At 40.2% G+C, this 23,514-nt stretch overlaps 1 protein-coding gene across 1 annotated transcript in view; it reads right to left on the bottom strand.

The window, feature by feature from the left end:
• The window catches only part of LOC126162353 (probable ribonuclease ZC3H12D), a 582,391-nt gene extending 560,659 nt beyond the window's left edge, over positions 1 to 21,732 (bottom strand). Inside the window, exon 1 of the mRNA XM_049918804.1 lies at positions 21,409 to 21,732. Coding sequence (XP_049774761.1) covers positions 21,409 to 21,633 — 225 coding nt within the window. The 5' untranslated portion in view covers positions 21,634 to 21,732. The remainder of the gene's footprint in view (positions 1 to 21,408) is intronic.
• Between the last annotated feature and the right edge of the window lie 1,782 nt (positions 21,733 to 23,514).

Raw genomic sequence — 23,514 nt, 5'->3', positions numbered from 1 at the left:
AGTATTTATAGTTTAAATCAATTCATTTTTTAAGCAGACCATTGAATTTTTGTTGAAACCACCTCAAGAGGGCCCTCGGCGCTAGCGCGGCCGGCTCGCCCACACTTATTGGCGCTGGGTTCGGAAATACCGAGCCTGCCCACTCCCCCTCCACCCACGCACGCACGCCTTTCAGCGACCATCTGTCACAAGGGCCACGCCCACACCCTACGTCACCCGCACCTTGCCCTGTCAGCTTTTACACATCCTGGTCGCGCGCGCTTGTTACAGGTTCAGACCACCACTCCGCTTTCATTTCCTCAATCTGCGAGTGACACTATCGACTCAAACTCGATTACTTGTGACGTCATCAGCTAAGAGAGTTGTCGATGAGGAGGCTTGTAAGCAGTTTCCTGGCAGGCGTCCGTCACGAAATTGAAACAATGTGGTGCTCCATACACACAGCAAAGCAGCCCTCAGCTTCCAAGTAGATTTAAACATCACGTTGTGCCAGGAGGCGTGGTTCTACTGGGAGTAGACCTTGACCACACAAGCGGTTTATCAAGCCATTCTGAAGCGGAATTCGAAGCACTAAACACGATGACTCGCATAAGGCGTAACACCCATTTTATTTTGTGAGCCCTTTAAGATACTGAAACTAAGTTTTCAGCAAACGAATACACGCAGACTGACACGTAATATAGTTGTGAGGTTAATAGTCTTAACTCTCCTGTTGACTAAGATACTGAAGAAGTATGGTGTTTTCAAAAGGGAACGATAAACCTTTTTAACAGCGTTCGAAAGCTGCTGAAAGGATAAGCAGAGGAATATGACGCCTGTTAATGTTGGCGTTGAAGACGGTAAGGCGCCGTAATCGACTGTTGCGAAAATATCCAGACACCCCTATGTAATGCGGAATTGACCACTACATGTGATAAGAGGTGGACTCGTATAGCAGTCAAGGATTATTGCATTGTCAACAGAGAAGCAGTAACAGCAGAATGGATAGGTCACGGAAGTTCGATCGTGCACTGGACTAGTCACTGAGTGTCGTCTGATTAACAGATCCGTCAGGGGTATTACACCCCTTCTACAGCTCACTTACTTACTCACTCACTGGTCATACCGGACTCGAGAGTCCATTACCGCAGCAACGTATTTTCGCCACCTGTCCCTGTCTTGGGCTATTTCCTTCCATTCACCTTCAATACCTAGGCTCCTTAAATCAGCCTTCACATTGTCCTCCCATCTACGCCTCGGTCTCCCCACAGGACGTTTTCCCTCTAGGTGTCCTACCAGTACTCTGCGCGCTGCCCTGCCCTCATACATTCGAGCTACTTGACCCGCCCATCGCAGCCTACGTGATTTAATAATACTGATTATGTCAGGGCTTGAATACAGTTCGTGAACCTCTTCGTTATGCCACTCTCCGCTAATGTCATCCCTTTTTGCTCCGAAAATTTTCCTCAAATTTTTGTTTTCAAATACTCGAAACGGCTTTTCATTTTGCACAGTGAGAGACCAAGTCTCACACCCATACAGCATAACGGGTAGAATAATAGTTTTGTATATTCTAATCTTTACAATTCCTAGACAATATCCGTGATGAAAGTAATCTATTCAGTGAGAAGTAGCACGCATTTCCCGCCCGTAATCTCTTCTTCAGTTCGGATTCAATCTCATTTCTCGAAGTGATGTCCACGCCTAGATACTTAAATATGTTCACTTTTTCAAACTGCGTGTCTCCAACTCTTAACATTTCCTGATCTACTGCTGTGGGCATTCTAGTAGTAACCAGGTATTTAGTTTTGTCTGCACTTATTCTTAGACCTACATCTTCACTAGTCTTAATTAACGCATTCGCATTTGCTGTTACAGATTCTTTCCTATAGCTAATGATGTTTAGATCATCTCTATACCCTAATACCTAATATCGTTATATTTCCATTTAACTCCACCCCCTCTGAATTATCTGCTGCCATTCGTACAATATATTCTAGGACTAAATTAAAAAGTAGCGGAGAAAGGGCATCTCCCTGCTTAAGTTCGTTCTTTATTACAAATTCTTCTGACTCCAATTTCCCCACGCGTACTCTACCTTTTATGTTTTTCAAACTCGCTTCTGCAAGTCTAACATACTTCTTTGGTATTCCAAGTTCCACAAGAATTCTGTACAATTTTGATTGCAATACTGAATCATATGCTTTTGTAAAATCTATGAAAAGATTACGAACTGGTTTATTGTATTCACATTTCTTTTCCAAAATTTGACGCAGGATGAATATTTGGTCTACAGTTGATCTGTTCCTCCGAAAGCCGGCTTGGTAATCCCCCACAATTTCATCTGCATATGGTGTAAGCCTGCTTAGCAGAATATTCGAGAAAATTTTGGAACATACTGGTAATAGCGATATGACTCTATAATTACTACAATCCATATTGTCGCCTTTCTTAAAAATTGGGATAAGAATCGACTTCTGCCACTCTTCAGGTATCATCTCTGAGTTCCATACTTGACTTATCACTTTGTGAACTACTTCCACCAATTTCTGTCCCCCGTTTTTAACTAATTCTGCAGTTACGCAATCTGATCCTGGTGCTTTATGGTTTTTCAATTTGTTGTTTGCTTCTCTTACTTCCTTTAACGTTGGCTCAGGTATCTGGGGTTCTGCTGTATGTATTTCGTACGCCTGCTCATTTCCTGCTTCCTGGTGTATATTTAATAGATGCTCAAAGTACACCCTCCATTTACTTAATATAGCACTGGGATCTGTCAGTATTCCCCCAGCATCCCCTCGAAGTGCATTTGTCCTAGCCTTGAAGCCCTTCCTACACCCATTTATGTCTAGGTAAAGTTCCCTAATGTTTTTTGTTTTACTGTTTGTTTCCATTTTTGTAATTTGATTCTCAAATAATCCCTTTCTTTGCCCGTAACCTACGACCAACTTCCCTACCCAAGTTCAAGAACTCCTCTCGTTTTCTGTCTCCCATTCTATCCCAATCTAATCGCGCTTTTCTCCTTTCCTCTACTAGTTTCTTGCATTCCTCATCAAACCATGGTTTCCTCCTGTTCTTAATTGTACCTATTGTGACCTTCGCTGCCTCTTTGATATTATTCCACACAGTGCTCCACTGTTTATTTACATCCTCGTCTTGATCTTCGTGTGTCCTGAGAGCATCAAACCTATTTGAAATTTCTATCATGTACCTTCTTCTAAAGTTTTCATCATTTGGCTTGTCAGTGTCGAACCTAACAAGTTCTGCATTGTGACACCTTGATGTTGCTGTAGATAGCCGTTGGTGAACTTTGGCAACTACAAGAAAAGATCAGAATCGCAGTCTGCCCCCCTGAAAGTCCTAACATTTTCTATACTAGTGTGCCATCTCCGATCTACAAGAACATGATCAATTTGGTTTCGGGCGTGTCCATCCGGAGAGACCCAAGTTGCTTTATGAATACCCTTTCTACAGCTGCCTAAATCAATTGTTGGCTTGGTTATGAAGTGGAAACGCGAAGGAACAACCACAGATAAACCAAGACTAAGGTATTTCATCCAGTGATGGACAGCTAGCGTCGAGCTTTGAACTTGTAAAAGAAACGCTTGAAATCAGCATAAGTAATCACTCCTGAGTTCTTAAGTGCTACCAACACTCCAGTTAGCAAAAACCAAGTGGGTTAAATTGGGTTTATATGGGTTTTATTGGGATTTTTTCGTATTGGCGATTAAATAGTTAATTCAAAATTTCTATGATTAATTTATTCAATATACGAACTCATTCTTACAACTGCTTTATTAGTGCCTCATTTCTTGCACTGCCAGCAATGCATCCGTTGAGAGAATTTTCTCCAACTACAGGCCAGTTTGGTCAAAATTATGAAATAATTTAGGAGAGAACAGACCCGAGACATTACTGGAGATTTATAAATATCTGTATTTAAAGTAAATTGTACTTTAAAGTAATTACGATTCTACATTTTTTTGGAAGTGAAATAATATTTAACTGTGTTTCTTATATTGCAAGAGAAGGTAAAAGACGATATTGATACAATGAATTCTCGTGACAATAAATAGTTGCCTTCAATAAATATTTTAGCTCTTTTAATTTGTGTAAGGCTGCCTATATCAAATATAGTTGGGTTTTATTGGGTGTATTGGCGGGTTTTTGAACGGTTTTTAAGAGACGCATTTTTTTTAAAGAAACACATGATTTTTTGGGTCGGGTTAAATTACAATAACCCTGCGTACTTTGGAGGAAAAATTCAGACGATGGCTGTATCAGTAAGACTATGCACCCAGTCATAAAGCAGGATCTGTGGGACATCTCTTTGTGGGAAATAACATTCCTGAAATGGACGGGCCTGCCCAGAGTTCCGATCTGAACCCAATGGAACATCTTTGGGATGTGTTAGAAAGACGACTTCGCTTCAGACCCCAGCGTCCTACAACATTGCCTTCCCTGGTTTCAGCTTTTGATGATGAATGGGCTGCCCATTCCTCCACACACATTCAGACACCTCATTGACAGTTTCCTCAGCAGAGTTCAAGTCGTCAAAATGCGAAGGATGGACACACCCTATATTAATGTCCATTAATAAGTGTCAGCGACTCCTGACCGGACAGTGTATGCAGCAAGAAGACAATGCCGACCCTACTACGATGAAACATATTTCCTCTTGGCCCAGCCGTATCAGCTACAACTGAACTACAATAGAACTATATGCTAATTTCTAGCGTATCAGAAGGAGCTCCAGAAGGCTATTTCAAATGTGTGTACATACTCATGCGTGAGTAGTTTTTGTGGAAACGCTGGAGCCCAGCACGGGTCAATTCTTGTCGCACAACCTTTCATTTATGCCAGCAAGTTTATGTTGACAAGTTTACCTCGCAGATGGCGTTCCATGTTGCGTATCCTATATCAGCGATGCAAGCACCTTCTAGATCTAGCGCCATCATTCGACAAAATACCAGATTACTTCTGTAGTACGGGGCTGGAACCATTTAAGCAGCGCCACGCGGAAGAATCGCGTAGTTCCCATTCGAAAAGCGGTATGATAAGACGATTCTTTCTAACGTAATACGAACGAGTGCAAGTCAGTAATGTTTGAAGTGTTCACTGCGGGTATATACTAAATAGGACGTGAAATTTATAGTGAGGTGTACTCTGATGACTAAAGTGTTATTTGCGCTTGTTTACCAACAATGTTTTGACGCCAAAGACAGGACACCTAAAATAATTCCAGATTTTTCCAGCAGTCCGATCAGTGAAATTTACTTCATGTTTCTGCAGTCAAACTTGGCTCTATTCGAAAAAAATACATATATAAAAATCGTGTAGAAGAATAAAGTCTCGATAACTGCAATACGACACTGCAAATTTTATTGGCATGGAAACGAAGATGAATTTGAACAAATTAAAGAATTAGATCCCTAACCACGAAATAGTTATTTTGATTTCGAAATTTGAGGAAGAGTCAATGCCTTTCTATAGTATAGCATTTGATTACTTGGAGAAATGGGCTATTTCTTTTAATAAATATAAATTATTTGATTGGATGGTGCTATCTGAAACCCCAGATTGGATGATTATTGAAAACCATTATGTACATGGTTAAAAATTATGTGATGGTTTCAGGCGACAATTGTTTTCAGGAATATATGTGTCTGAAGAGCTTTCCAGAAACCAAGCATGGCTGGGAATAATGTAAGTCCGAACACTCCGTGGATGAAACTTAGATATACTTTCTTAAGGAAACCGAAAATCCTGAACGCAAATGTCAACTGCTAAAATTATGCGAGTATTTGTTTCCTATTCCCAGACACAAAACCACTGTGGAAAGAGTATTTTCACTGATTTTGGCCCACTGAACTGATGAAAGAAATCGACTGCTGCCAGGGACTGTGGAATTAGTCTTACAGTGCTGGTTTAACTACATGATGACCTGCCTGGAGCTTTATAAATATGTAAAAGGAAAAAAAACTTGCTGAAAAAGGTGAAATCTTCCGAAAAACATGGTGTACCAACTACTTCTGCCGTAACACGTTCTACGCAATTTTGTTCTAAATAAAAAGTAATTACGTTAAATAAATTTTTTACTTCATTTCTGCATCCCCATCTCAAGAGCATCCCGACGAGGTCCCAGCTAGATATGACAACCCTACTTCCAGGTCAACAAGTTCCGTCTATTTATAAACTCCGTATGCGTGAAGTCGGGTAGAACTTCTGACCACAACTATAGGCGGGTTACTTCAAACACTTTTGTGCGCTCTGAGATACACTCACCCCTAGTTCGTTCCTTCTTTTGTTCGTTGCTTTTATCGCTTGTGTACTGTTGTAGTGCTAAACTGTTGATTTGTGTGGCAGTATTGTTTAGAGCGTTGTGATGTACAGCATATCTGCAGATTGGCTGTTGTTAGTACGTGGGGTGGCACTGCTTATTCTAATCAGTTACTGTGTAACTCAACTGGCGCCTTGTGACTATATATTCTAGGTGTTTCCAAACTTTTAGATTCAGATAAACTTGACAGTGTGACATTAATAGCATTTGATGTATAACAGTTATGATAATCAACAGGTTTATACAACTATAGCCACTGCCAATAATAATAACAACATTAATAATATGACTAATAATTTATCTGACAAACGAAAGAATTGGTTTTGTGGAATTTTGTTGATTTGTACATAATTAAGTACAGTTACGGGCAATAACGAAATAATGTGTAAGTTTCGCAACTCTCCGTTTCGCATTTTTATGTAACTCTCAGTTTCGCATTTTTATGTAAGTGGAAGTTTTTGTGCTTTTTCAGTTTTTCGGACAAATGTACAAGATCCCTAACAGAAGTATTAATTCACGAATTTAGTTCCGGGCTGAAAATCAGATATTCTTGTGCTGCACCCACACAGTAACTGGTGCTACCTATACGCTTCCTTGCTAAATGTTCGCTTGTTGTCAAGCTTATTTGATTTCGCCACTCTCTCACTCAAAGAATCTTGTCTAGAAGCCCCTAGTTCCCTTGCGGCTAACTTTTTCTTGATAATTTACTTTTCTATTCCCAGAATGAAATTTCCACTGTGCAGCAGAGTGTGCGCTGATATGACACTTCGTGCCAGATTAAGGCTGTGTGCCAGACCGAGACGAACTCGGGACCTATGTCTTTCGCGGGCAAGTGCTCAACCGACAGAGCTACCCAAGCACAACACACGACTCATCCTCACAGCTTTACTTTTCTGTTAGTTTTTAAAACAGATTCAACATAGTTCATGTTTACGTGAAACCGATTCCCGTACAATGAACAACCAACACCAAACACGAAGTGCCGTTTGGAGAAATGATTCAACTCATGTAGTAATGTCTACCAACATGATCACTTGAATAGAATACAAATGACGTGTTCAGATCCGTAAGGGCCTGAAGCACGCCGCCGTCGATCCAACATTTAACGGAATATCAGAGAAAACAGAGACACAGCTTTCCGTGAATTTTCATACATGCAATGTGGGCCTACAGCACAGATCAATCTGACTCACCATAAGATCAACAGATTTCAGAAGTATGAATAAACGCTACATTCTCGCAGTCGACAGTTATGTGCTTTAGGCCCTTGTGATTCTCACCGCCCCAACTAGATTACTGCACGATAAAATTCATAACTTGCTATTCAGTAACTCATTCAGAAACCCACAAAATAGGTTTATTGTCTAGACAACTTCAACATATACTGACGTCCAATCTAATTTTACTGCAGTATATAGTGAGTTTGCTATCATCTAGCAAGAGGGTTGGGTTGTTTTGAGGGAGGAGACCAGACAGCGAGGTCATCGGTCTCTTCGCATTCGGGGATGACGGGGAAGGAAGTCGGCCGTGCCCTTTCAAAGGAACCATCCCGGCGTTTGCCTGGAGCGATTTAGGGAAATCAAGGAAAACCTAAATCAGGATGGCCGGACGCGGGATTGAACCGTCGTCCTCCCGAATGCGAGTCCAGTGTGCTAACCACTGCACCACCTCGCTCGGTCATCTAGCAAGATTTATGTCGAGCGAACGGGGATACAAGTCTGCCGCAGCGTGTTCCCACCTGGTGGCACTGACGTACACTTCTAGTTCAGTGGCAGGGGCTAAGGCTGGTATTACACTATCAAATTTCTTTGTCAAAGATTTGATCAAAGATGTAATCCAATATTATATATTTGACAAAGATCTTTGTCTTAGCGCTAGAAGGGGTATTACACTGTCATCAAATTTTTCGTCAAAGTTCAAGATGGCTGACATCAACTTGTTATTAACCGCAGCAGTTACACGTACTCCAATTGCATTGTGTGCACATGCGGAAAAGAAGTGGGGGAAAAAATGGAACCATACATACGAGGTTGACAATCTTAAAAGTCCTGGGATTACAACTTGATAATAAATTCAGTTGGGAGGAGCACACCACAGAACTGCAGAAAAGCCTTAAGAAATCTGTATTTGCAATTCGAGTGTTAGCAGACATAGGCAACATAAAAATGAAAAAGCTTGCATACTTTCATTCCATAATGTCATATGGGATAATATTTTGGGGTAAATCTTGAAGTCAAACAAGTTTTCAAGGTCCAAAAGCGTGTAATACGTATTATTTGTGGAGTAAATTCACGGACCTCCTGCAGAAACCTCTTCAAAGAACTGGGTATACTAACTACTGCCTCTCAGTATATTTACTTCTTAATGAAATTTGTCGTAAATAATATATCTCTTTTTCCAACAAACAACTCAGTTCATACATACAATACCAGGAACAAAAATGATTTGCACAAGGACTTAAAAGCACTTACTTTAGTTCAAAAAGGGGTCCACTACTCAGGAACACTCATCTTCAATAATTTGCCAGGAAACATAAAAAATTTAGTTACAAATAAAGATCAGTTTAAAAAGAGCCTGAAAGTCTTACTACTGGCTAACTCCTTCTACTCCATTGGCGAAATTTTTAATAGAAACAAATGATGTATTGTATTTATTCATACTATTAGTATTGTTATTTCAGCTTTAAAAAAATCGACATGTTCCACATCCACGAGGCTCTCCTCAGCACGGATCTGTGTAATCTAATCTGGGTGAAGTCGTGGGTTTTACGACGACACGATGAAAGCATTCAACAAAACTTGTTATGTGAGCTTACAGTGGAAGGCGTCAAGTCGTACATCAATTACTTAAGAATGGATGAGCATACATTTCTGTATGTGCTCAATGAAGTGTATCCTCATATCACAAAGCACAATATTCACTTAAGAACTGCTACATCTTCAGAAGACAGGCTCACTATAACACTCCGATTCCTTGCTACAGGAGAGGGTTATGTTAGGTTAGGTTAGGTCAGGTTAGGTCTCCAATCTTCTTAATCTATTTTTGTATTCAGGGTGCCTCACGTTGTAAAGCGCCTCATCAGCTTCAGACATCTCTATTAATTTTGTAGTTGTCGGCACACACCAATTGTATTTACCGGCAATGGTTATAAAAACACTACAGACGACAGTACGCTGCAGCGATGCTAGCGCTCCATGTGGTAACGTGTCACATTGCAGTGAACAGAAGACAAGCGGTTTCTTTGATCAAATATACAGCGAGGCCCTAGATTTGATCAAATATTGGACGACATTTGACGAAGTCCCTATTACACTATCAAATATCTTTGACAAAGATATTGGACAAAGAAATTTAATAGTGTAATACCGGCCTAACTGTGCACATCGTGAACTGTGCATGTTGTTTAGGCCGGTATTACACTATCAATTTTCTTTGTCAAATATCTTTGTCAAAAATCTTTGTCAAAGATATTTTATGGTGTAATAGGAACTTTGTCAAATGTCGTCCAATATTTGATCAAATCTAGGGCCTCGCTGTAGATTTGATCAAAGAAATCGCTTGTCTTCTGTTCACTGCAATGTGACGTGTTACCACATGGAGCGCTAGCATCGCTGCACCGTTCTGTCGTCTATAGTGTTTATGCCGGTAAATACAATTGGTGTGTGCCGACAACTACAAAATTAATAGAGATGTATGAAGCTGATGAGGCGCTTTACAACGTGAGGCACTCTGAATACAAAAATAGATTAAGAGAATTGGAGACCCGACCTGACCTAACGTAACATAACCCTCTCCTGTAGCAAGGAATCGGAGTGTTACAGTGAGCCTGTCTTCTGATTTCTGAAGATGTAGCAGTTCTTAAGTGAATATTGTGCTTTGTGATATGGGTTGTTTGAGGGAGGAGACCAGACAGCGAGGTCATCGGTCTCATCGCATTGGGGAATGACGGGGAAGGAAGTCGGCCGTGCCCTTTCAAAGGAACTGAGCACATACAGAAATGTATGCTCATCCATTCTTAAGTAATTGATGTACGACTTGACGTATTCCACTGTAAGCTCACGTAACAAGTTTTGTTGAATGCTTTTATATCGTATCGTCGTAAAACCCACGGCTTCACCCAGATTAGATTAGTTTTTCGTTCCATAGATCCGTGCTGAGGAGATCCTCGTGGATGTGGAACATGTCAATTTTTTTAAGCTGAAATAACAATACTAATAGTATGAATAAATACAATACATCATTTGTTTGTATTAAAAATTTCGTCAATGGAGTAGAAGGAGTCGGCCACTAATAAGTCTTTCAGGCTCCTTTTAAACTGATCTTTATTTGTAACTAAATTTTTTATGTTTGCTGGCAAATTATTGAAGATGAGTGTTCCTGAGTAGTGGACCCCTTTTTGAACTAAAGTAAGTGCTTTTAAGTCCTTGTGCAGATCATTTTTGTTCCTGGTATTGCATGTATGAACTGAGTTGTCTGTTGGAAAAAAGAGATATATTGTTTAGGACAAATTTCATTAAGGAGTAAATATACTGAGAGGCAGTAGTTAGTTTACCCAGTTCTTTGAAGAGGTTTCTGCAGGACGTCCGTGAATTTACTCCACAAATAATACTATTACACGCTTTTGGACTCTGAAAACTTTTGTTTGACTTGAAGATTTACCCCAAAATATTATACCATATGACATTATGGAATGAAAGTAGGCAAAGCGCGCAAGCTTTTTCATTTTTTTCTTGACTATGTCTGCTAACACTCGAATTGCAAATACAGATTTGGCGTTTCTGCAGAGTTCTGTGGTGTGCTCCTCCCAACTGAATTTATTATCAAGTTGTAATCACCGGAATTTAAGACTGTCAACCTCTTATGTATGGTTCCTTCCCCCCCCCCCCCCCCCACTTCTTTTCCGCATGTGCACACAATGCAATTGCGGTACGTGCAACTGCTGCGGTTAATAACAAGTTGTTGTCAGCTATCTTGAATTTTGACGAAAAATTTGATGACAGTGTAATACCCCTTCTAGCGCTAAGTCAAAGATCTTTGTCAAATATATTTGACGGAATATTTGATCACATCTTTGATCAAATCTTTGACAAAGAAATTTGATAGTGTAATACCGGCCTTATCAAATCCGTATGTATTTGACCCGAAGGCAATTAGGCCTACGTCACATGATTGCGCTTGCGATAAAGCTCCTTAAAATGTGCACAAGTGAAGGTGTGCTCGCGAACCTGATGCAAGTTTCACGGAGTATAGAGGAGCAGTAGCACGGTAGAGTTAAGGGCCGAATCTTTCAGATTGCAGCATCTATGCTATGTTTAACAGAATTCAACGAAAAATAAGCAATAAATCCGGAAGATGTCGAACTTTGGGGTAGCCACGTGTTCTTGTGAAGTCAGTGCTGATCTAGAACCTCCCGTAACCTTGCCGCCTAATTCTGAGGTGCGTTTGACAAGTTCCGGTCGCCGCCTCTTGTTTGGGCGATCTTACGTTTGAGTGTTCGTCCGGGCTCCGCGACGCACTCCCGGGTCCGTTTGCCCTGGTGACTGAATAACTTTGGACTGATCGCCCGCGCCGGCGATGCATCTTTCGAATGTCTGTCTTATCAACTGGCGAAGGTAGGTTCTGCGCCTACCATGCTTGTAACAGGTAACGGGGAATCAGGGTTCGATTCCGGAGAGCGAGCCTGAGGATTGGCTACCACATCCAGGGAAGGCAGCAGGCGTGCAAATCGCCCGCTCCCGGCACAGGGTGGTAGTGGCGAAAATTAACGATACGGGGTTCACTCGGGCCCCGTAATCGGAATTAGTACACTTTACATTCTTTAACATTCTTTAACGAATACCTGTTGGACAGCTAGTCTGGTGCCAGCAGCCACAGTAAGCTCAGCTCCAATAACGTATATTTACAGGAAGATAAGAAGAAATGAAAAAATGTGAAAAACGAATTAGAGGAACTGTATTTGGCGAAAGGTTAAAACTATTTTAAGAACAGTTTACATGATCTAAGTAAATCTGAATGGGTCTACAAATCATAAATAAGCACGCATTCAAAAACTTATTCCTTAGAAAATCGCTAAACTGAGAGAAAAATGAAAGAAAATTGCTGTTGTATTCCGAATCTACAGGAAATGTATTTTGTATTCTCTGTAAATTCGCCATAAGAGGACTTGCTTTTCGTGATAACGAAATTTTTGGAGCCCCAAATAACGGTAACTGTTTAGGATCCCTTGAACTAATTGCTCTTCGTGACCCATTTTTGAAACAAAACATCCGAGACCATGGCCCTAAAGATCGTGGCCATCAATTATATTTGTCCAAAACTATTTGTGAATAAATTATTGGAGTTATGGGAAACAAGTTACTGAGGAAATAGTTGGCGAAACTCAAAATAGCAAAATACTACGAACTGGTTGTATATTTAACGGTATACACGGCACATGAAAAACAACTAGTCGTAGTAGTAACCTATTGTTTTGAGAGAAGTTCACGAAAGATTTTTGTGTTTTGTTCCCATACAAAGCCATATGGGAAAAAATCTTAGGAGGGTTATCCCAGATCTCTTTGAAAAATGCAAGACAGAAGTTTACAGTTCGCAACCCTATGGTAATGCCAGTAACGTAAGTACGAAACATTCAGGTTTAATTGCAAAGATAAAGGAACTGAATTCATTGGCTTTTTATGTGCCCCGTGTTGCGCACTCGTTAAACGTCGTGGTCCGACACAGTGCAGACGAATTGTCAGACTCCGTTTCTTCTCCAAGTTTTGCAACGACTGTCTGATGTTTTTTCTAGCTTATATTCATCGTTCGCACCCCTTCCGTAAGCTTCTTGCTTTACTGTATTGTTTGTTAAAGGTAGCAAAAGATAGACTACTTCCCAATACCTTTTGTTCTCGCTTTTTTAGTTCTGCTTGTAGTTTATCAACAACTACAATAAGTGCTACAAAAATTTATCAGTCCACTCAATTCTTCTGATTTTTCTCCGTCAGGAGATCTTATTTGGTTTTCCTTTCATTGCTGTATTCTTGATGCACATGCTCACTTAAGCTCCTAGTTTTGTTTTCATATTCATCAAAAGTTTCCCTAATATGGCTGAAAATCGGAATCAATTAGCGGGAGTCAAGCGTTGCGATCATTGAGTCCAGTCCAATCCAGAACCCATTTCCGCTCTCGCCTTGTTATCAGCTGGCCTGTTCTCTTGACTTCCAGGATGTGACAGAGATCTTCGCTAGAGCGAATGCGAGGAGCAGAAATTGTTGATACACATTGGTTTTTTATTTATTGCATTTATAGAATAGAATAGGGTAACTGTGTGTGTTTTTAAATGCAGTTGTAAAGTTCCAATAGCTGTAATATCAGCTAATACATAGTATGGTAGATGTCGTAGAAGTGTATTTCCTTGTCTTTCCTACTGTACTTTCACGGAAATGTATTACGCCAGAATGAAGTTCGAAATGTATTAGGCCAAAATGCGGTAAACAGAGGCACACATTTTTTCTAGCCCCGGGCCTCCACATGGGTTAACCTGGCCCAGTGGTAACGTGATTCCAAATCAAGATCGGAGTTTAAAACTGAGAGATATCAATTAACAACAGAATCATGAACAGTCATGGTTAACTATGCCGTATTCTATCGAGCGAACTGATAAATTAAAATCTGTGTTCTAAGAACGTCACTTTCCGAGACGTGTTCCCTATATACATTCACACCTTTTGTTTTCTATATCTTACAAGGATACACGATTACAGTTCTGCTTTCTCCGTCAATCTTTTCAGTAAAACAATGAGTTTGCATAAAGTGTTCCAGCAACTCCAAACTGCTTTAAGGCGAACAATTCTCACATTACGGTCATGAATTTCTCCTTGTGGGGCATTCATCGTAAATGTTTCGTTCACCAATTCGTAAACAAAACACAAATAAGACTGGTATAGTGCAAGATGGCCGAAGCGGCTCCTGTAAGTACTGGCTTACGAAAATATATTAGTTACAGTAAACTGTTATTTTCATAAAAAGGAATATTTCGGTATCGTGAAACATTCGTCAGGAGCAATAAGATATGTTTAGGGAGCTCATCGAGACAACATCTACTTTATCAGGATTTTGGTCTAGTATGCTGAACACTTATAATTGTGGCTGTAACTCTTGAAGATTACCTGAAGACTACTATTTTATTTGTATTTATCATTGCCTTTATGCATACCATGTATACGTTAACACAAAGGAATGTTATTAGTACCAAATACCTTTCGACGAAATCCAAAGAATGACTTCCAAAAGCAGATGTCCGCGCCGACAAAATATTCATCGCGTTTTCATCAAGAGAGAAACCACCAATGTATACACAATAAAACCGCCACTTGTGTACAGAGCAGCTTCCGCTGTTTTACATTCCCTGAAGCTAGGTAAGATTCATTGCTAAGAGTATGGGCAACTGCTGTTTGCTTTTACCAAAGAATCTTGTATGTCCTATACAAAGATATTCCTCATATACAAGCCTGTACCAAAAGCAAACGTCAAGCCAACGCCAAAGTGTAAAGGCTTGCATTGGTCGATAGGAAATGAAATTGAAATCTACTAATTCTGTGCTAAAACGTATATAGAAAATTTCTTGGTGTAGTATTCTTCAGTGCTCTTTATATCGGTCCTGTTGGGTGCGTACAGACAAAAACAAACCGCACAGCAGCTTTTAAGCAATAATGTTCCCGTGCCCCATTTGTGGATAGAACGGGAGCAATGATACTTTACGAAACAACAAGAAATACACTCTACCATGCATCGTGATTTGCAGGTTATTGACTGTTGTTGATGGTAGAGAAAGGACTTCCATGTTCTTACCAGCACCCTCGAAAGCTGTCACTTTTCGTAGCGGAAAAGCTAAAAAATTCAGTCTGACGGCTTATTAATTTTCTCAAAAGTGTGAAGTGAATAAACTATACAGTTCATAACTCAAAACATACCAATCATGGGAGTCACATCTAATTCCCTCTGATACAGTTTTCTCCTATTAACAGACACGGCTAATTGCCCCCGAAATCAGCATTCTTCCACAGGAATTTTCAACTGAATTCGGCGTACCAGCGTCCACTGTAGAAGAATAAACATACGTTTGGAAGCATCTAATCAACCTCTATCAATACAGAGTCAGCGGTTTAGGCAGGTTATTGAAACGTCACACTGCGATTCAGTCTGAGAGGCAATGATCATTGTCCAGCGCGTATCCATTTTATATGTACGCAAATTACATAGTGTGACTGTTTACTAAGGAGGAGCAAACCCACGAAGAAAATGGCGCTCCTGGCCGATTACGCATGTATTCCAACGAGGAAAAAAGGCAATGATGTTGCACGCAAGTTAATCTAAAATGAGAGAAAAATTATTTTGTTTTCCTGTTTATCATCTTCAGAGCATTCAGGAACTTGTGGTTTCATGAATTCTGTTAATTTTCCAGTTTTATTACAGTCATTTAATTCTTGACTTCCGCAGGAAGTAGACTGCCTATGATATTTGCTCCTTCGAATATCACGTCTGGCCGTTACAGATCTGGGAAATCTTTCCGAGAGAGATAAAATGCGACATGATCACTGACGGAAATTACCAACTACTTCTTTCTTAAATTTTATATCACGTCTCAAAACTTCTTTCCTTTTAGAAGGAATCCAGATTCTAATTCTATCCTTGTCACTGATATACAATTAGGCCTATCAACAAACTCTGAACGGAACTGATAGTCTACATGACACCTGCGCCAAAAACAGTGATGCGATCAATTTTCTCTTATTGGTCGATTGTATCACATTCATACGCGATTTTGTTCCTCATCGAAGACTTTCTATTACGATTTACGATGTAGACTGCTTTAATGCAATCTTCTGCCTATAACTTCCGGGTTCAACTTTGAGTGTGTAGCTTCAAGAATTGCTTTGTTTTCGAGTTCAGTAACCATTCTGTACGGTAAATCAATTATTTTGTTCCCTTTCCATCGAGCAACGCGTCGACTTTCATATTATTAAAATTTTGTATTCATCCCGTATACATTGATTAACTGAATGTTCATTGGTGTGAGTTTCACTTAAGATATGTTTAAGCGAATATGGCGTTCATTTTTGTGTTAAAAAATTGGACGAAATTAATTGATATTGTCATTAAAATATTTCTAATATCAAACTCCTCCAAACCACTCTGAATTCATTAGTGTATTGACATCTGCGTGGATTAATTCGCCAATAATTGCAGAGTGCTTCACTGGTTGTTTCAATGACGATCTTACCCAACGTACAACCATCGCAAAATTCTTCCTTGAAACTTTCTACATTGATATCAAGTCTTTCCAGATATTCTTCGTGTGTTTATTTGATGGCCCTATCTTCAAAAAATGTTTCAAATGGCTCCAAGCACTATGGGTCTTAATATCCGAGGTCATCAGTCCCCCAGACGTAGAACTACTTAAACCTAACTAACCTAAGGACACCACACACATCCATGCCCGAGGCAGGATTCGAACCTGCGATCGTAGCAGCAGCGCGGTTCCGGACTGAAGCGCCTAGAACCGCTCGGCCACAGCCGCCGGCGCCCTATCTTCCATGGCACACTTGCCGTTTTCCAGATGCAGTCACAAAGGTAACGTGATTGCTCTTTTCTGACAACAAGCGTATCCGACATAAATAGGCTGTATTCCACATTGCCTGTAATTACAATGTCGTCACTGACTTTTTCCCAATTTTTGACACTTTTTATGGTCAAAAGTCGTACTGCGGTCGTACGCAACCGCCGAACGCATCCGTCAGGCACATATAAAAGGCTGTGCCGCTTGCTTAGTCAGATTTGGACATCATCTTTCACTTCACCACATGCACGCACACTGGCTTGTTGTTTTCCAAGCGACATCACTGTAGGAACGATGAATTCATTGTAGAAACAAGGTATGTTCATTCGGAGTGACGTGCTTCGCAACACCACTGTCACTATACCATTTACTTGCATCAACGTACTCGCTGTTTCCTGTAGATGTACGCACGGCGTATGAGGTAAATACATCGTCTCTGCTCACCTACTATTGCTACTTGTTAGCGCCGTGACTAAGTGTTCTGTGGACACTCCGCTTCCCATGACCTTGTAGTTTGCATTTATTACACGGAAATTTTGCGCTACAGTTTTTGTGGGGAAATTTTCGCACTTCTGATATCTTCACCTGTGTTATTTCGTATCCTTCGCGCTTAGATGAAACAAATGCAGCTTTTTCCGGTGTATTTTGTTCACTCAGTTCAACAGCATACGCAAAGAGACGACAAAAGTCATGGGACAGCAATGTGCACATATAGAGATGGCAGTAGTATCGCGTACACACGGTATAATACGGCACGACAGGAATTAACATACTTAGAACGCGGAATGGCAGCTGGAGCTAGACGCATGGAGAATTACATTTCGGAAATCGTTACGAAATTCGATATTCCGAGATCCACAGGGTCAACAGTGGAGTTAACACCACATTTCAGGCGTTACCTCTCACCACGGTCATCGCAGTGGCCGACGGCCTTCACTTAACGACCGACAGTAGCGGCGTTTGCGTAAAGTTGTCACTGCTGACAGAAAAGCAACCCTACGTGAAACAACCGCAGAAATCAGAGTAGGACACACACCGAACACATCCGTTACGATAGTGCGGCGAAATTTGGCGTCAATGGCCTATGGCAGCAGGAGACCGACGCGAGTGCTTTTGCTAGCAGCAGGACATAGCCCGCAGCGCCTCTCCTGGGCTCGTGACCATATCGGTACTGCTAAACAGAGACTGGGTCAGATGAATCCCGATTTCAATTGACAAGAGCTTATGATAGGGTTCGAGTGTGGCGCAGACCCCACGAAGCCATCGACCCAAGTTGTCAACAAGGCACTGGGCAAGCCGGTGGCGGCTCCATAATGGTGCGAGCTTTGTAATCTGTCGCACATTTCTTTAACACTATTGCAGGTGAACACAAATTCCATCAATTGGTTCACTTCGCACATTTTCTATCGGGCTTGCTCCTTACGAGTCATTTTGCTAGTCGGCGTATACAAGTTCGCGCGTAACTATCAATATGAACGAAACACACCTTAGAGCTGTGCCTTTCCATTGAGCCCATTCGTAAGGTCTTTCAAGTTTATCAGTTTCACTTTATATTCGCCATTGTGGAAGTTTCCCGCAACTACTCGTTCCAACAAAAACAAATCCTTCCCCTAGCATAATCGATTTCTCCGATCTCCTTTAAAGCAGTAAAGTGTTCGTTTTGGCGTAACATTGGCGCATAACCTGTTATGAAATATTAAATATGGCAAATACAATTTTAGTTAAGATTATTTATATGTGGGATTCTAACTATTCAGTGTCATATGAATTACGAAAGACTTTTTATAAAAATCAAGGGAGTTTTAGAATACCACAGAATAGCATGCGGATTTCAGTGAACACTCGACAGTTTTTCCCTTCATTTCATAATATCACTCCACGCAATTTTTTTTTTTTTTTTAAATGTACTGCTGCTGAAATTTACCTCTCAATATCATGAGTATCCACGGTCTAATGAAAGTAGCTCTTCTTAAACAACACTACTCATGTTGCTACTCATTGATTTTTATACAAACTAAATCAAACTTGAGCTGCATGTAGTGTCAGACAAAATAAAACTATTCGGTTACTCGATTTAAACTTGCGCATTGCCATTTTTACTACAGCAATATCGATAAAAACACAGGCAAAATGCATCTTAAGCCCCCACCGTTCGATGCAGATGACAGCTCTTGTTTAGGCCTCTTTTTTTATTCGTTATTTAATTTACTGAATTAAATAAAAAATTGGAAGCACTTCATCTGGCTTTAGTTTTGGTACACCAGTTGCTTCAATGTCAAAACACCTGGGCGAAGAATGTTTACTGCATAGTTTTGTACGATTGTTTGCCTTAAAGAAATTTTCCTTTTCGAGGCAAGCGTCAAACCATTCCATCGTACTTCATAAATGGGGAAAACTAACACCACCAGTTTTTATTACGCAAAAAGTTACGAAGTTCATATTGCAGCCAGAAGAGAAGAAACAGCATGTACTAAATATTTAATGAATTTCCGCACGTATTTTTACGACGCATAATAATAATATCCTGGCTATATACAGTACAACAGTATCCACCTGCCTCCAAATCGAGGAGTGAATTTCAATACACTGAGACAATGTTGTGTGTCTCTTCAAGCGCGACACTCCACGGAATTAGCGCACGAAAGTCATCAGGTAGTCATAGTTCTGCAAATGACAAGCTGCAGTAGCAACTCAATGTCCTTTTTAAATACCCTGTTCTTTTTAGGTGAATTTTGTTGGTCCTAAAATTTTCTTTCAAACGCAAGCATGTTACAAATTTTAATTACTGAATTTTATAGCCACACGCAGACGCAGTGTGTTTTCGGTCATTTCCACAGTGCGCTAATGCCCAACAAATCATCCAGGAATTAACAACGCTTCTTCCTCTCAGTATTGTTATACCCGTAACGAATGTCGGAGGTAAACTACGGTATTGAAAGGGAAGCCGGTTTTCATACCTCGCTCCGATTGAACAAATCGAGGGCGTATGAAGATCAAACAATTGAGCCGCAACAGCTGACTACCAAAACACGAGAGAGAGAGATCACATTACAGATTTAAACATTTATCGATAACACAGTACACACACAATTTGGTAGAAACAAAGTTTGAATCCAGTTAGAGATATGACATCATAATTGCGAGATACGGGCGGTATCTTTGTTACGAAAACTGATACACACTTAGTCACTGTGACCGTTACTGCTTAGCTTCGAAACATTCTGAAACATGTAATAATGTCTTTGAGACATTTGCACAGATATCAGCAAGACCGAAACTACTAGAATGCAAATAATACTGTAGGAAAATACATGGCATATGCCAACTTTGCCGCTCTATCAATCCCTTAGTTGCATTAATTACCTGCCAAGACATATTTTGGTGGTGACTGTTCAGTGTACATAGCAAAATTTCTATAAAAACATGCAGTTACTTTTGTACTTACAAACATAACTTTCGTGTAAACTAACAGTGTGCATAAAACGGATTACACCCGTGTAGTAGCTAAAAAAGTATCATTGCATTTGATTTTACTAAAAATAAACACTTCATCACTTTCAATTTGTCGGAAAAATATTTTCCTTCTGTTGAGAATAATTTCTTTATGGTGTAAAGCCCGCTACAGAATTGGATCTGAATGTAACCTTCGTTCTGTATGATTTATTTTGCTACGTCGGATATATTCCAATTGATAGGTTTGTTAGTGGGTCAATTATCTTCACAAAGTAGTCGTCTGTTACAACTGAAAATGTTTAGCACTAATGCGCTAAACTTTCAGCATAAAAGCAGCATTAGTTCCCTAACACTGCAAAGTCATTCAAAAGCATTCAATGAATTGTTGCTTGTGCAATTACGTATTTATTATGGCAATTTAAAGCCCTTTTCTGACAGCATTATTTAAACTCACACACTTCAACATTTAACACAAACGTAGTATTCGTTTGACTTACATTCGATATCGATATCAGAACAACAATTCAGAAAGCACGATGAGCTCGTGATTTGACTCAGCGTATTTAAGGGAGGAGAAAAAAAGTAAAACTGAGCAAAACTAACGTTATCGAGAGTACAAAAGATATATACAGTTCTTAGGATACGTAAGTGCTCCATCATTTTACGTCATGGACGACGATGTTAATGAACTGTGAATCATTTACTTCACGCGACCTGTTTTTTATGTAGACTTCAATTATACGAAATGAGGTGATAAAACAACCTTAGAAAAATTAATTTTGCATTTGAAAAGAAAGCGCTGGTGAGAAATTATAGTGAATGTAAAAGGAGCTAGTGACAGGTGTGTAGCTTGTACTAATAGCGGTGATTATTACGTAATACCTAACGCCAACTAGAATGAAATTAAATATAGTAGCAAACACTTCGTCTCTACCATCAGTACTTATTGCCCGATAGGCTGTTTTAACACAAAAAAATGTATAACTTGCTTTCCGAAATTCGTGTCAAAAGCACGACATATATTTTAAGGAATGACGCTCACCTGGACTTTCGCTGCTGTTTCCTTAAGCACCGGATGTTCGCCGCCCTTACTTGGTTCGATTCCAAGCAGCACCCATCCACCAGTTTTTGACACGTCTTGCTTTTTTTGATTTCTTTCACACAGGCGTACCGCGAACAATTCGTGGATTTTATCGGAATACTGATATATCGTCCTAACATACTTTCGTTTCACACGTATGCATGGATGTTGCCCTAATTCATCCATGTCTGGAGGAAATTAACCTCCATTCTTTAATTACATGACATTAAAACATTCTACTGGCACAAATGTCACCTGGCCCGTCGGAGGCCATCTTGCACGCTCCGAGAGTGCTGCCCTCTGCTGGGGCAACACATTAACGAACAGATGAAGGGACAAATGCGAAGATTACGGCCATGCAGCAGCCGCTGCACAGGAATGTGGGTTGAGACGCGCTAGAATGCCTTATTACCATAAAACTAAACTAGTGCTTGTTTTAATTCACACTGTAACATGTGATGCTAATAGCTTGTGGTGTTAGAGGGTACCGAGTGTGAGACTTGGAAATTCTGAAGCGCCATGCAACTTGTACTAGTTTTTGATGTATTACTCCTCTTATTACTAAAGTACGTAATATATTCGTTTGAAATATAATTACGGCATGTATTTCCGCAGACGTATTTAACTGTATAGTGAAGTGCTATATCTACAAATGACCCGAACTTGTGGGCGCTTGAAGGTACGGTGCTGACTAACCGCGAAAATTTCCTTACACAGTTTCAAGAACGAGTATTACACTGATGAGGCTAGTGCAGTGTACACAGAGACATTAAAAGCAGGAATTCTTTCCTCGTTCCATAAGCGAATGGAATGCGTAGAAAGCCATGTAAATGGCGAAATTGACTTCACAGGGTGTTGCATATTGCTTAGCACATTGCGTATGGCATCTAGTGTGCTTCCAGCCGTATCAGGAGGATAGCATAGGTATTAGGACTGCTTACGCATAGTGATTACTGGTCGTTTCTTTTCGATTCGTCCTTGACAGATTATGTAGGAAATTAAATCTCTCGATGAAAATGGTTCCTGAAATATAGTAGCAATGAACATCCACTTTTGCATCAGTTTTAAATTTGTGTGGGGATTAACCACGAACTGTGTTGTGTTCCCTATAAAGAAAATGACTACCCGCTGCTTCGCTCTCCTAGACACTATGCTCTGCACGGATTTTTGTTTTTCTTTAACGAAATTTTTATATTGTTCAGAAATTGCAACACCTTCTAAACTCTTCGTCCTAATTAAGATCATAGCAGCATGGTTCTTACGGAATATACTTCTGATCAGTGAGCGATTATGGTAGCTGGGGTCGGAGGTGTTTGTTAATCCTACCTATTGAGATCTTGTGGTGATACTTCCATAGATACTTTTACCCCTGGCACATTCCTTTAATTAGAATAACAGTTTTCATAGATTTAACTTTAAAAATATCTTAATATAATGATTTTTCTTAAAAATGTTCATCCCCTATTTCACTCCCTTAAGGACTGAATTTCAAAAATGGCTCTGAGCACTATGGGACTTAACAGCTGAGGTCATCAGTACCCTAGTACTTATAACTACTTAAACCTAACTAACCTAAGGACATCACACACATCCATGCCCGAGGCAGGATTCGAACCTGCGACCGTAGCGGTCGGGCGGTCCCAGACTGAAGCGCCTAGAATCGCTCGGCCACTCTGGCCGGCGGCTGAATTTCCAGAAACACTAAAACAAGTACTTTTAATTTCTAACCGAGAAGCCATAAACCGATTTTCATAATGTATCTACAGCTGTTCTTTGAGAATGATTTATTCAAAAAAACTTTCACCTCCTTAGTGGCGGAATTTCGAAAACTGCTAAAACATGTACTTTTTTTGTTTCTGACTGAGAAACGAAGTACTAACTTTCGTAGTTGTACTTACAAAACTGACTTAGCAGCAATATATTTCCAAATAACTTTCCATCCCCTATTTCACCCCGTCAGGAGTGGCATTTCCAGTAATCGCTTCTTAAACGATACCTACAGTATAAAATCAACACCCTCTCCAAATTTCAAGTTTCCATCCTAAGCAGTTTCCACTGGACGATGAA

Source organism: Schistocerca cancellata, chromosome 2, assembly GCF_023864275.1.
Source record: "Schistocerca cancellata isolate TAMUIC-IGC-003103 chromosome 2, iqSchCanc2.1, whole genome shotgun sequence".
NCBI classification, from domain to species: Eukaryota; Metazoa; Arthropoda; class Insecta; order Orthoptera; family Acrididae; genus Schistocerca; species Schistocerca cancellata.
Note: the sequence above shows the minus strand (reverse complement) of the source record. Positions and strands in the feature narration are given on the sequence as shown.